Here is a 15,000-nt window from a genome sequence, read left to right as displayed (position 1 = left end):
AAAAAAAATCTCAGGTACAGTGAGTGCAGTTTTATAAGGAAATGAAGAAGCCTTTATTCGTCACATGCACACTTCAAGCACAGTGAAATTCATCCTCTGCATTTAACCCATCTGAAGCAGTGAACACGCACGTGCGCACACACCCAGAGCAGTGGGCAGCCACACCAGAGCACCCAGGGAGCAGTCAGGGGTTCGGTACCTCGCTCAAGGGCACCTCAGCCCAAGGCCGCCCCACGTCAACCTAACTGCATGTCTTTGGACTGTGGGGGAAACCGGAGCACCCGGAGGAAACCCACGCAGACACAGGGAGAACATGCAAACTCCACACAAAGGCCCTCGCCGGCTGCTGGGTTCAAACCTGGAATCTTCTTGCTGTGAGGCAACCGTGCTAACCACTACACCACCACGCCGCCCATGGGCTGTAGGTTTTACTGAGCATCTTGCAGAACCAGCCAGAGTTCTTCTGGACACTTTGACTGTCACAGTTGCTTCTTCATTTTGCACCAAAACCCAGCAGCCTTCATTATGTTTTCTTTTTTAATCTGAAAAGTGCTCTCTTATGGAATATGCTGCTCAGATACAAACTTTTTTTTTTCCTGTAACATTTCATGTTGTGCTGGAAAACGAACGTTTTGAACTCTAACATGTTTTTGTACTGACTTGATAATGTTGAAGTCATAAAATAGAAATCTGTAAGAAAGTTTGTATGGGGGAAAAAAAAATAGGGTGCCGAAAACTTTGGCACAGTACTGTGTGTGTGTGTGTGTGTGTGTGTGTGTGTGAGGGCTTTACATTAACTTTTTTGCTCACCGGCCACTTCACCATGATGCGTTAAAGTTTGGAAGATCTAGATTTAATTATGAATGGCAGCGTATAATGTATCTCTACAGTAGCACTCAAGTATTCAGTGCTGTTAAGGCAGCTCCCTATAGGAAAACATGCAACCAATTCAGACAAAAATATAAACAGAGTATTCTGTTTATTGAACTCAAATTCAAGCCCCTTACAATATGAAATATCGTATAATATGAAAAATAACATTCAGTACAACTGAACTGATTCTAATATTAAAAGTCCAATTCAAAACATTTATCATTGAAAAACATTTGATGTTTTGATATGCAAGTATTATGTGTATTATCAAGTATTATTATGTATATTATGTATTATCTATTAACTGTGTGTGTGTGTGAGTGAGAACATGTGTAGAGAGAGACATTAAATGTCCTCATTACATTCATCATCAGATGAGTCTGAATGGTCCATGAAAAATGGTCTTTGTGACCTGAGGCTTCCAGCAGGCCATAAGTTGATAGCTGGTGTGGGATCAACTTCTTTCCAATCGCGTGAACGTTTCTAAACAGCAGCTCCATCCTCTCCAGCTCAGCCGACTTCATGACAGCCAGGGACTGAAAGCAATGCTGTCCTGTAGTGACCAGCTGTCTTCGCCTGTTTTGATGTTATAGTACCGATGTGTGCATTTGACTTTTCGTGGTCCTTTATAGTTTCGAGTTTAAAATTACTGGTGCCTGTCTTTGCCAGACTTTCTACAGTCTTCGCAGTACATGGTATTTACGGTTTTGCTATGAACTAGCCAATCTCGCCCGAACTTCCATTTGTCATTGAACTGTCTTATCTTCCTATTAGCGTCTAGTTCATCTCCATGGCCACAGCCAGCTATGAGGCCCCCGCGGTCCGGACCTCGGTCATTTTTAAGAGCTGAAAATACATTTGTACGCTAAATATTCAACTGGATAAAAAAATAAAGAATAACATTAAAACGTCTCCGTAAAAAGTGCATTGTTAATTATGTTAAACGTTGATTCTGTCTTCTGCGTCTGTTTTGTGCGCGCAGCTCTGAGACCAAGAACACAAAAGCAAATGAGCGCGCGACTTGGCGGAGGGAACGCAATGCAGGAGACACGGGTTTTTCATGGTAACCATCACTTTCATGAAGCTGTTAAATTGACATTTTCAAAGCAGCGCAGTTGTAGCCTGCCTTGTTTGTCATCTCATTCATCTCATTATCTCTAGCCGCTTTATCCTTCTACAGGGTCGCAGGCAAGCTGGAGCCTATCCCAGCTGACTACGGGCGATATGGAGCCAAAGCAATAGAGTGGAAAGTTTCAACTTATGTTTGCCTTGGATAACTTTGCCTAAAACATGGTGGTGTATACTGATTTTTTTTTTCCAGAATTTTTTTTGTGTAGGTGTAACAGATGCCAGATTGTTAATGTATCTTAGTTCCATAGGCTACATGGTTACACCCTGGACAAGTCGCCAGGTCATCACAGGGCTGACACATAGACACAGACAACCATTCACACTCACATTCACACCTACGGTCAATTTAGAGTCACCAGTTAACCTAACCTGCATGTCTTTGGACTGTGGGGGAAACCGGAGCACCCGGAGGAAACCCACGCGGACACGGGGAGAACATGCAAACTCCACACAGAAAGGCCCTCGCCGGCCCCGGGGCTCGAACCCAGGACCTTCTTGCTGTGAGGCGACAGCGCTAACCACTACACCACCGTGCCGCCTGCCTTGTTTGTGATTTTAGAAATAAATCATTCGATAAGCCAAAGCAATAGAGTGGAAAGTTTCAACTTATGTTTGCCTTGGATAACTTTGCCTAAAACATGGTGGTGTATACTGATTTTTTTTTTCCAGAATTTTTTTTGTGTAGGTGTAACAGATGCCAGATTGTTAATGTATCTTAGTTCCATAGGCTACATGGTTAGGATATCTTTTGTCCTCATTGCTTTGGCCAGATCAAACCATTAAACAAGCTTAAATTATTCTTACTCTTGCCACATACATGTTTTTTTTTTTTTTTTTTCAAAACTGATGATATTCAGTTCAAACACCATTAAAAGTAATTTCAGGAATAGATCTCTTGTGTGGCGTGTAATTCACCCCGCTCATTTAAATATGGCGAACGTTTTTCGGCACGCGGTTTGCGCATCATGGACCTCGGTGATTTTAAAATGTTGCTCCGGCCCTGCTCATCTCTGCCCCTTTTTTCCTGAGCAGCAGGGTTTGAAACTCCAGCTATATGCCGCCACATAGTGCACTTGTCAGTCGTCAGCAACTTTGTTGTTTTGTTCATTAACCGCAGGTTACCGTATCATTGATTTTATCTGAGACGTTAAAGTACGTTCTAAACAATTCTAACATGTTGTCAGAATGTTTATGCAGGCGCTCATGGGAATTGTAGGCGCGTAATATTACATTGCAATGCGTTTATTATATCAGATGCCTTCAGAGAAAACTACAATTACAATATATTGTCATACCACAGAATAAACCACCCGCCAAAGTGGCTAGTGGGACTAAAGTCATTACCCGCCAAAGCCGAACTTTACCCGCATTTGGCGGGTGGGCGGGTGCTAATGTAAAGCCCTGGTGTGTGTGTGTTTTAAACACCCGAGTGTGTTTATGAGCATTTTCTCTGGACTTAAGTCACTTTCTGAGAATATGCAGGTAATCTGCTCGTGATTGCATATCACACACTTCTTTTTATTTGACAAAGAATCTCATCGTCAGCTTGAACGGACAACAGCTCCTGATGTTTTAAATCCGTCTGCTCAGATAACGTCAGCTAATCCTATCGGATAAATGGGAGACATCGTTTTATGTCCTGTATGGACTTCGGTTCAGAGAAGCACTCGTGATCATTTTCATCCTTGGTCTTGTCCTGGAGGATTACGTGGTTGTTTTTTACCCCCCAAGACATTTGTTTGAGTCTGGTGTGCATTCAGACTTAACCACCTCCTGATTAATGACCATTAAATGACCTCTTAAAAGTGCACATGTGAAACACCTTAAATTATGTTTCCTGTATGGGTATATTAGATATAGACAATACAGAGAACCTAAATAGTATAAATGGTACAATCTGGATTATTATTTATAATGATGATAAATTCTAAGACAATACTAAACCGATTTGGTCTATAAGAGGCAGCATGGGTGAGTTTGGCTGTGGGTCAGACAAAGACCTGGATTATTACTTCTGTATCAGCGTATCTGTGAACACATACTGTAAGGGCATCATGTGCACGCTGTCACATGGGTGTCTGCTGTCGTGCTTGCGCATGTCAGCTAGCAGGCAGAAACTGAAAAACTACTGTAACTGAAAGTCTCACATTTCGCTGCAGAATGAAAGGAGACAAAGCAAAGTAGTGGATGCGACAACACTGAGGATCACTAAGGTTCTAAATCTGTGATATCGAACTATTACAGTGGATATAAAAAGTGTACACACCCTGTTAAAATGATGTAAACAAAAAAAAATGAGACCACAATAAATAATTTCAAAACTTTTCCCACCTTTAATGTGATCTATAACCTGTACAATTCAATTGAAAAACAAACAAATCTGTGAGGGGGAAAAACATAAAAAAAAGAAAAAACGTACAATAAGCTGGTTGCATAAGTGTGCACACCCTTAAACTAATACTTTGTTGAAGCACCTTTTGATTTAATTACAGCATTCAGTCTTTTTGGGTCGGAGTCTATCAGCCTGCCACATCTAGACTTGGCAATATTTACCCACTCTTCCTTGCAAAAGCGCTCCAAATCTGTCAGATTGCGAGGGCATCTCTTGTGCACAGCCCTCTTCAGGTCACCCCACAGATTTTCAACTGGATTTAGGTCTGGGCTCTGGCTGGGTCATTCCAAAACTTTTTTGGGGTCGTTGTCCTGTTGAAAGATGAAATTCCTCTTCATCTTCAGCTCTCTAACAGACACCTGAAGGTTTTGGGCAAAAATTGACTGGTATTTAGAACTGTTCATAATTCCCTCCACCTTGACTAAAGCCCCTGTTCCAGCTGAAGAAAAACAACCCCTAAACATGATGCTGCCACCACCATGCTTCACCGTGGATATGGGGTTCTTTTGGTGATGTGCAGTGTTGTTTTTGCGCCTTTTGGAATTGTGGCCAAAAAGTTCAACCTTGGTTCCATCAGACCATAACACATTTTCCCACATGCTTTTGGGAGAGTTGATGTATTTTTTTGTAAAATTTAGTCGGGCCTGGATGTTTTTCTTTGACCCTACCTCATAGTCCAGACATATGGAGAATACGGGAGATTGTTGGACACAACCAGTACTTGCCAGAAATTCCTGCAGCTCCTTCAGTGTTGCTGTCGGCCTCTCGGCAGCCTCCCTGACCAGTGTTCGTCTTGTCTTTTCATCAATTTTGGCGGGACGTCCAGTTCTCTGTAATGTCACTGTTGTCCCATATTTTCTCCACTTCTTGATGACTGTCTGCACTGTGCTCCATGGTATATCTAATGCCGTGGAAATGTTTTTGTCCCCTTCTCCTGACTGATACCTTTCAACAATGAGATCCCTTTGACGCTTTGTAAGCTCTCTGTGAACTCTGGCTTTTGCTGGAGGAGCAACTGAGTAAATGTCTGAACTTTATTTGAGGTTAATCAGAGTCATTTTAATTGATGGCAGGTGTGAACCCAAAAAGACTGAATGCTGTAATTAAATCAAAAGGTGCTTCAACAAAGTTGTGCACACTTACAGAACCACCTTATTGTACATTTTTTTTTTTTTTAATTAATGTTTTTCCCCCTCATCTCATCTCATTATCTGTAGCCGCTTTATCCTGTTCTACAGGGTCGCAGGCAAGCTGGAGCCTATCCCAGCTGACTACGGGCGAAAGGCGGGGTACACCCTGGACAAGTCGCCAGGTCATCACAGGGCTGACACATAGACACAGACAACCATTCACACTCACATTCACACCTACGGTCAATTTAGAGCCACCAGTTAACCTAACCTGCATGTCTTTGGACTGTGGGGGAAACCGGAGCACCCGGGGGAAACCCACGCGGACACGGGGAGAACATGCAAACTCCACACAGAAAGGCCCTCGCCGGCCACGGGGCTCGAACCCGGACCTTCTTGCTGTGAGGTGACAGCCGCCCCTGTTTTTCCCCCTAACAGATTTATTTGTTTTTCAATTGAATTGGACAGGTTATAGGTTAAAGGTGGGAAAAGTTTTGACATTATTTATTGTGGTCTCATATTTTTACATCAGAAAAACCTATCATTTTAACAGGGTGTGTACACTTTTTATATCCACTGTATTGATGTTTTGAGATTATTCCGGATTTTCTCCACAGTAAAAGACAAGCATGAATTTTGCATATAAAAAGAGAATATATAATACACCATTTCTGCAGAGCCTCTCTGAAATGCACAGTTTATTTTTTTAATGTCAAGTATCATATCCCTTAAGCTATGTAGTTTACATGAACGTGGATTTCATGCTCACAGGAACGAGACGAGCTGCAGCTTGTCAATTCACTCTCCCTTACCTTGTTGCATATCAGCATTTTTGGATTATTTACCGTATTTATATATTTAGCCGTTAATATGGGTTTCTTATATTTCTAGTCGGGTTATATTGGAAACATGACTCGATAACCCCTGGTAGAAGGTTTCCGGGTACACAAGCTCCTCCCAGCCCCAGCCAATCAGAATTATTCTATCCACATTCACTGGATATGATAAATCGCACATTCTGATTGGATACTCTACTACTAGGATATCAACTCGTATACCGTGAGTCGAGAACTGAGGACGAAATAAAATGTCTACTCAAAAAAAAAAAGCAACAAAATATGGAATGAAAGTATTTGATGATAAGAACATATCTTTTTTTTTTTTTTCCAAAAATTCTTATAGCAGCATTTTTCACAAATCACTACTGTCATTTCGCCGGTTTGTTTACATTCTAAGCGGAAATTACTTTGTCGGACATTTCGTATAAAGTTTTTTTTTTTTTTTTTTTTTTTTATTTCCTCTGTCCAAAACACACTTTTTCTCAGCAACCACAAATCATAGCCACTTGGTACCAAACTTCAGCTTGGGGTTCTATACCATGCGCACTGTGTTCAGGTCTGTCGCACATCAACTTCCTGTTTACCAACTGAATGTATTTACGAAACATATAGCATGGAGTTACAAAATTTTCATAACACTTTTCTCAGCAACTACAAATCACAACTGCTTGATATTTGGTACCGAGCTTCAGCTTGGGGTTCTGTACCGTGTTTACCGTTTTCAGGTCTGTCGCACATCGACTTCCTGTTTACCGACTGGATGTATTTACGAAACATATAGGGTGAATTCTGATGCTATTTCAAGAAGCAAAATGCTATTTCAAAATGACAGTTTACCAGGATGCTATTTGAAATCCCTGGGGAGAACACGGCTCTTTACTTACTTGTTTCAGGGTTCGTTATTTGTTGAAGTCAACATTCGTAATAAGCGTCCTATTCCTTCGATTGCTTGCATTCTGATATAAGCAAGAGTGGGGGGGGGGATATGAGTACATGTGGAATTCCGCACAGGCAGGAACCCAAGCTCAGGATTGAGGCGGGGACCCTGGAGCTGTGAGGCGGCTCACAAACTAGTGTCCCTCACACATTTGCTTGTGACATGATGCTAACATAATACACAAAGTGTGAGCAACTGTAAGCTGGACACACTGATGGCTGTTGGAGAGCGTTAAAGCTGATGAACTGAGCACGTGTGTGTCATTTCGGGGACAGCATTCTATATGCCAGGGGGGTGTGTGTGAGAGAAGGCAGGCCATGAGGGTGACACTTACATGCTGGAACTAATAGTATTAACGTCTGTGTAAGCAAGACGGCCAGGACAAACTCGGTGTTAGTTGTCACTCCAGCCAAGCATCAAGTTGCTCTCATAAAGAAATGGCGTCAAGGGCACACTGTTCAGACAGGCTGGCTCTCTCACAGGGGGCAAGTCGCACATTTTGACACTAGAACAGATCCAAGACTACTCTGGGGTTAGAGGTCAGAGTGTATTGGAGGTTATTCCAAACACATAGACTTGAGTTTCTTTTCAAGTTTGCAACGAGAAGGTTATTTAGTGAGTCCGCTTCAACTAACACACACGGTTATCATTGCAGTTAATTAATGCTGCACCTACACCTAAATCCAACCTTAACCTCAGTAATGAAAAGGAGACTTTTTGGCTCTTTTTTTTTTTGTTTGTTTTCTTTTTTAAACACAACAGCAGCAATTTCCTTTGGGGACCATCCAAATGTCCCCCCAAGATTGAAATTGTCAGATTTTACTTTCATTGGGGACATTTGGTCCTCCGTAGTATATAAACGCACACACAGCTGTGAATTGCAGCGGCTGTGTTTGTATAAAGTCGACATTATTGCAAGTGACCTATAATCAAGGCTACAGATTTGTGTATTTTTACTAATCACAGCGAAGCATAAGTGCTAAACGCGTCAGAAGAAAAACGTGCAAGTCGAAACAGAAATATAAATCCATACTTAAGCATATAAGTAAAGTTCAGCAGCCGGGATGTGATTGTCAGTGCTTTAGGGTGGCCAGAGTACAGGAATGTGCTTGGCATGCAGAAAGAAGAGTCTCAAGCTGACTCGCACACATTTGACCCCATGTGCCTGAGTTTACAAATAAGTGCGTCGCTTTTTTTTGACGAGCCACACGCTCGACAGGGAAACGCATGACAGGAGAGAGTAGCTCGTCACCTCCAGCCCCACCGTCCAAATGTCATAGGGGAATTTTTATTACACTTTCAGTTGAGAAATGATTACGTAGAGTAATGCCACTTATTTGCTTTCTCTTCAAAAGTTGGAGTATATTTAAAGAAGCCCACCATAGTTCTGAAGTCAGATCTGGTAACCTGGTACTGTGACTTACAGCTATTGGGATTTAAAGAGGATCTGGTTCTGATGCAGATGAAATATTTCAAAATGTATTCAAATGTACAGTACTGTGCAAAAGTCTTAGGCACATGTAAAAAAATGCTGGAGATCAAAAACGGCTTAAAGGAACAGTCCACCGTACTTCCATAATGAAATATGCTCTTATCTGAATTGAGACGAGCTGCTCCGTACCTCTCCGAGCTTTGCGCGACCTCCCAGTCAGTCAGACGCAGTCAGACGCGCTGTCACTCCTGTTAGCGATGTAGCTAGGCTCAGCATGGCCAATGGTATTTTTGGGGCTGTAGTTAGATGCGACTAAACTCTTCCGCGTTTTTCCTGTTTACATAGGTTTATATGACCAGTGACATGAAACAAGTTCAGTTACACAAATTGAAACGTGGCGATTTTCTATGCTATGGAAAGTCCGCACTATAATGACAGGCGTACTAACACCTTCGGCGCGCTTCGGCAGCGCATTGATATCTGAGCTCCGTATCAATGCGCTGCCGAAGCGCGCAGAAGGTGTTAGTACGCCTGTCATTATAGTGCGGACTTTCCATAGCATACGTTTCAATTTGTGTAACTGAACTTGTTTCATATCACTGGTCATATAAACCTATGTAAACAGGAAAAACGCGCAAGAGTTTGGTCGCATCTAACTACAGCCCCAAAAAATACCATTGGCCATGCTGAGCCTAGCTACATTGCTAACAGGAGTGACAGCGCGTCTGACTGCGTCTGACTGACTGGGAGGTCGCGCAAAGCTCAGAGAGGTACGGAGCAGCTCGTCTCAATTCAGATAAGAGCATATTTCATTATGGAAGTACGGTGGACTGTTCCTTTAAGAAATAATGAAATGAAATGTTTCAACTAGTGCTGTCAAGCGATTAAAATATTTAATTGCGATTAATGTCGCGACTGTCATAGTTAACTCGCAATTAATTGCAATTTAATCGCACATTTTTGTCACATGAAAAACCATTGTAATTCTCTTATCAGCATAAAAAAGTGAATGGGCTTGCTCACCATTCGAACTACGGGGGTACACGGGGGATCCGAGATCCCCTGAAACAGACATGAGATCCCTTGAAAACATGATTTGGGAAATGTTGGGGGGTCTCTAAAATATTGGCAAAATGATGTTTATTGACATAGCAATCATGTGTAACGGGAAGCATTTGCATATCCGAAGTGAGCACGTGATGGAGAGCCGTGCTCTGAGACAAGCGCAAGCACCCCCCCAAGGGAAAATAAGGGACCCCCCGAAAATATCGGCATAGTTCGAACACTGGTTGTACCAATGTTTTTTTTTATTTTTTTATTGCAGAGCATAACACGTCTTGTCACAGCCACTGCAAAGTGGGGCTGGAGCCGCCGATGGGAAAACGAAACCTAAACCGAGCACTGTGGCTCTTCGGGGGAGGCCAGAGGACTCTGGCTGTACGGGGCGTGGCATCATGTCACAGAGCGTTAATCTCGCGATAAAAAAAATTATCGCCGTTAAAATTGAGTCAAGTTAACGCGTTAATAACGCAACATTTTTGACAGCACTAGTTTCAACGTTAAAAAAATACTATAAACAGCAGTAAGCTGTAATTAATTATTCAAAGTCAGTATTTGGTGTGAGACGACCCTTTGTGTTAAAAAAAAAAATAGTAGTCTGAGGTACAATGAGTGCAGTTTTATGCGGAAATGAGCTGTAGGTTTTACTGAGCATCTTACAGAACCAGCCACAGTTCTTCTGGACACTTTGACTCACACTCGCGTCTTCATTTTGCGCCAAAACCCAGCAGCCTTCATTATGTTTTCTTTTTATGCCTCCGCCACCGTAAGATGCAGGAGGCATTATGTTTTCAGGTTGTCCATGCGTGCGTCCGTCCGTCCGTCCCGAAACCTTGTGAACGCGATATCTCAAAGGCTAATGAAAGGAATTTCACCAAACTTTCACCATTTCTGCGCTTTGGGACAAACATGAACTGATTAGATTTTGAGATCAAAAGGTCTAAGTTCAAGGTCACTGTGAGGTCAAATGTCTGTCCGAAAACCTTGTGACCACAATATCTCCAAGGCAGATGAAAGGAATTTCACCAAACTTTCACCATTTGTGCATTTGGGGACACAGATAAACTGATTAGATTTTGAGGTCAAAAGGTCTAAGGTCAAGACATGCGTGCGTCCGTCCGTCCCGAAACCTTGTGAACGCGATATCTCAAAGGCTAATGAAAGGAATTTCACCAAACTTTCACCATTTGTGCATTTGGGGACAAAGATAAACTGATTAGATTTTGAGGTCAAAAGGTCTAAGGTCAAGGTCACCGTGAGGTCAAATGTCTGTCCGAAAACCTTGTGAACACAATATCTCCAAGGCTAATACAAGTAATTTCACCAGGTCAAGATTACTGTGAGATCAAATGTCCATCCCCAAATCACGACTTAATAAGGCGTGTAGTCTACCGGGCGGAGGCATCCCCATCGATGCCGCTGGCATCGAGTTCTATCTAGTTCTTTTTTCAACTTTTAATCCTGTAGCTCTACCCAGTTCCAATGATGGCGTAAAGTGACACCAAACTAGGTATTGAGGAAAAAAGTGATCCAGCTTCAAGATGTCTGTGACTGTGGTTTAGCTGTGTGATGTAGTTTTGTCCATTTTTGTAAATGGTAAATGAATGCTGTCAAAGATCACACAAGAAAGTTTACTTTAGATTATTTTACAGCATGACGTGGTTTGAGACATGTGTGTAATGATTTAACGTGGTTTGGTAAATGGGAATTTATTTATAAATAAACTTATAAATCTCATCTCATTATCTGTAGCCGCTTTATCCTTCTACAGGGTCGCAGGCAAGCTGGAGCCTATCCCAGCTGACTACGGGCGAAAGGCGGGGTACACCCTGGACAAGTCGCCAGGTCATCACAGGGCCGACACATAGACACAGACAACCATTCACACTCACATTCACACCTACGGTCAATTTAGAGCCACCAGTTAACCTAACCTGCATGTCTTTGGACTGTGGGGGAAACCGGAGCACCCGGAGGAAACCCACGCGGACACGGGGAGAACATGCAAACTCCACACAGAAAGGCCCTCGCTGGCCACGGGGCTCGAACCCGGACCTTCTTGCTGTGAGGCGACAGTGCTAACCACTACACCACCGTGCCGCCCTAAATTTATAAATAAATGTATTTCTCTTGAGATGGTTGTGTAGTGTAACGGGGCGTCATCGCTTCAGAGCTTGAAAATCACTGATTCGATACTCAGAGTGAGAGCTTTTAAAAAAAAAATTCACAAACCCTCATTAACAAATCTCTTATATTTATTATTTGTTTTTATATTTATTACTCAGTTTGACTGGGCTCTTTTCTGGAATGCGTTTAATCCAAACTCAGAAACAAGTAGGTCTATAAATAATGTCAGCTTGGTCCTCATGTGTTGTGTCAATGGAAAGTTCTGGAATACAAAGCTGCATTGCTCCAATAAATAGTCGACATTACTGTACACATTTAAATAATGAGTGGAATATTTGTATAGATTACGTTCATAAAATTGTGCCGAGAGGGTGTGTGGAACGAATTTTACACTTAAAGGGGTCTGTATGAGCAAAACGTTTGTGAACTCCTGCGGTAACTGATCTCGACCCACATGATGGAGAGATCATTGTACTTTTTGATTAGAAAAAATTTATGAACATAGTAGTACACAAACTGGAAAACAAATACTTCTTGTTCTATCGTTTATTATATTTATTGATTAAATAACATTTATTTTAAGTTTCCTGTTGATTGTGTGTAGGATAAAGTGGCTAACGTATGGTGCAGCTTGAACGTGCTGATAAAGATCAAGACCCTGCTGTCCAGAGATACTCAGCTGCTCCTCAGGTAATCCTTCTTGCATCCGTTTACCAACCATCCACCCTTTCTTTGCCTTCAGTCCACCTTCTGGAGTCTTCATTACGAGTGAGTGCACTAAAGATTATCGAACTCTAATGATCTCTGGAAGCTTTTGGAAACAATCATATCTGCTTGGTAATCTGCAGCTGGTCTTGGTATAGATTTCTGACTCAACAAAGGGATGTGTTTAGCTCTCTGAGGTTAAAACTAGTCTCTCGGAGATTTTCTAGGCAGATCCTCTGGTGGTGTTGGAGTGAATAGAGTCCAAGTCTTTGGTTTGATTAAATTTGTAAATCTATTCTCGGCACAAAGGCAGCATTTTCTTTACAGCTGGTAATCCCTGGGATTACTCGGCCTTGGATTATCCTGGTGATAGCATTATGAGGTCTAGATTAAAAGTGGCCATGTTTTGATAAAGTCTAAAGTGAGCTCATCCTGCATCCGTTTAGGAGAATCTGGAATGTTGCTCAAATAAGTATGTTTGATGGGACCACGCCTACCTCTTATTCTGAGCTACCTCCGTTTCGACTGATCAAGGAGTCAAGACAGTCCAGTATTTAATGCGTCAGTTGCATAGTTTCCGATCTTGTTGACCACAGTTTCTGTAGCTCGACAGTCTACATCCATCTATCCATCTTCTTCAGTGACCGTTTTATCCTGGTCAGCGTCATGGAGGATCCGGAGCCTATACTGGGAATACTGTGTCAGAGATTGGGAATATGTGGAATGGGATGTAGGGCATCCTGAACACACACATTCACATACTGCACCGAGTCACACCGAGAGACATTTTAGCATCACTGATCAACCTACTGGCATACTTTGGGAGGAAACCTGGAGAACTCTGGTGGAACATGCATGTATGAAACTCCACACAGATAGTAATGCAAGTTCAGGATCAAATCTAGAGCTGTGAGGCAACAACCAGGCTTGTAGTACTCGAGTCCAGGACTCATGCCCTAATTTTAAGGACTTGTGACTTGACTTGGACTTGAGCACTGACGACTCGGACTCGTAAATTGGAGACGAGGACTTGGATTTTTCTTGAGTTTTTGTAACATGCCATAATAATTTGGCATAAGATATTTATATCTACATTAATTGTTATACTAATTTTGTGCAAGAGGATGCACTTGCCTGTTCTTACGTCATGTTTAGGAACAAACTAACGTTAATGGCGCTAAAATGCCTGGAGAGAAGCCGCTAGGATTGTCCACTTGGCTAATACAGACTCCTCATGCAGTGGGGGAAAAATGCACTGCTATATGTTCGGTATGTAGAAGAACTATTGAGGAGACGACGGGGACAACCTCGAACTTCAATCGTCATTTGGCAAGACTCCACCCAGAGAAGGAAATGACATGCTATGTTCATTGCCCTGTTGATAGTGGGCGTGGTTTGCTAAGCAATGAACAAGCTTTTTTATCTGTAGCCTATTAACTAAAATGGGGCAGTCGAGCAGTAACGTTAGTCCAACACAGTAGCAGAGACGGTTTCACATAAAGGCAGGAACAGCCACCATCAAGTGATGTGGTTGGAGTCTTGTTCTTGGACTCAACTCGAAATTTTCTTTATTGACTTGGACTTGATTCAGACTTGAACACTGGGGACTCGAGACTGGACTCGGACTCTCGGTTTAGTGACTCGGCTACAACACTGGCAGCAACACTATCTATCCACTGTGCCACACTGCTGCCCAAGATCTGTACATGTGTCAGAAAATCCAGTGCTAACATAGAATCTGACTCTCTCTTTTTTTTTTTTTTTTTTTCTCCCCCCAGTTTTGCTATGACTCTCCTATTCCTCTTACCTTCGTCAATTAAACTGTTGACCAGACCCACCCTGTGGCAATTTAAGTTGGCTCTGGTAAGTTTCGTTAGAGCCTTCTTTCAATTTCTTGTGCTAATCTGTTGACTTTTTTTTGTTGTTGTTGTTTTTGTTTTTTTTACACAGACTTGTGATCTAACCATACGGTATATGGTCTTGTATTGTACTATAGGTGAACTCCTCACTGGCCTTTTTCCTCTTCTCCTTTCAAGTCCATGAGAAGTCTATCCTCCTGCCAGCCTTGTAAGTTTGCACATTATTCTTATTATTATTTTATTGTATTACAGGAGGGTTTATAGCAATGGTGATCAAGTGACCTGACAGCGGTCCGGATACAGACCCACAAAATATTTTATTAAACAAAACTGAAAAGAATACTGCCGCAGAGTCTTTCAATAGATGATAAAACTGTCAGATCATCAGCTATGCTAGATTTTGAACCAGGAACCAGCTTGGCTTCTCGAGCAGATCCTCTATTGTGGTCTGTTAAAGGAGATACCAAAAGCAAAACAGTTTATTTGTTTGTTTGTTTGTTTGTTTGTTTGTTTGTT

At 42.1% G+C, this 15,000-nt stretch overlaps 1 protein-coding gene across 1 annotated transcript in view; it reads left to right on the top strand.

Moving 5' to 3' along the window:
* Window positions 1-15,000, top strand: part of alg6 (ALG6 alpha-1,3-glucosyltransferase) — a 64,114-nt gene that overhangs the window by 22,646 nt on the left and 26,468 nt on the right. The window contains exons 9-11 of the mRNA XM_060919934.1: window positions 12,525-12,610; window positions 14,404-14,488; window positions 14,622-14,692. Of these exons, the coding sequence (XP_060775917.1) occupies window positions 12,525-12,610; window positions 14,404-14,488; window positions 14,622-14,692 (242 nt within the window). The remainder of the gene's footprint in view (window positions 1-12,524; window positions 12,611-14,403; window positions 14,489-14,621; window positions 14,693-15,000) is intronic.

Source organism: Neoarius graeffei, chromosome 4 (genome assembly GCF_027579695.1).
Source record: "Neoarius graeffei isolate fNeoGra1 chromosome 4, fNeoGra1.pri, whole genome shotgun sequence".
NCBI classification, from domain to species: Eukaryota; Metazoa; Chordata; class Actinopteri; order Siluriformes; family Ariidae; genus Neoarius; species Neoarius graeffei.
This window is presented reverse-complemented; position numbering and strand designations above follow the sequence as displayed.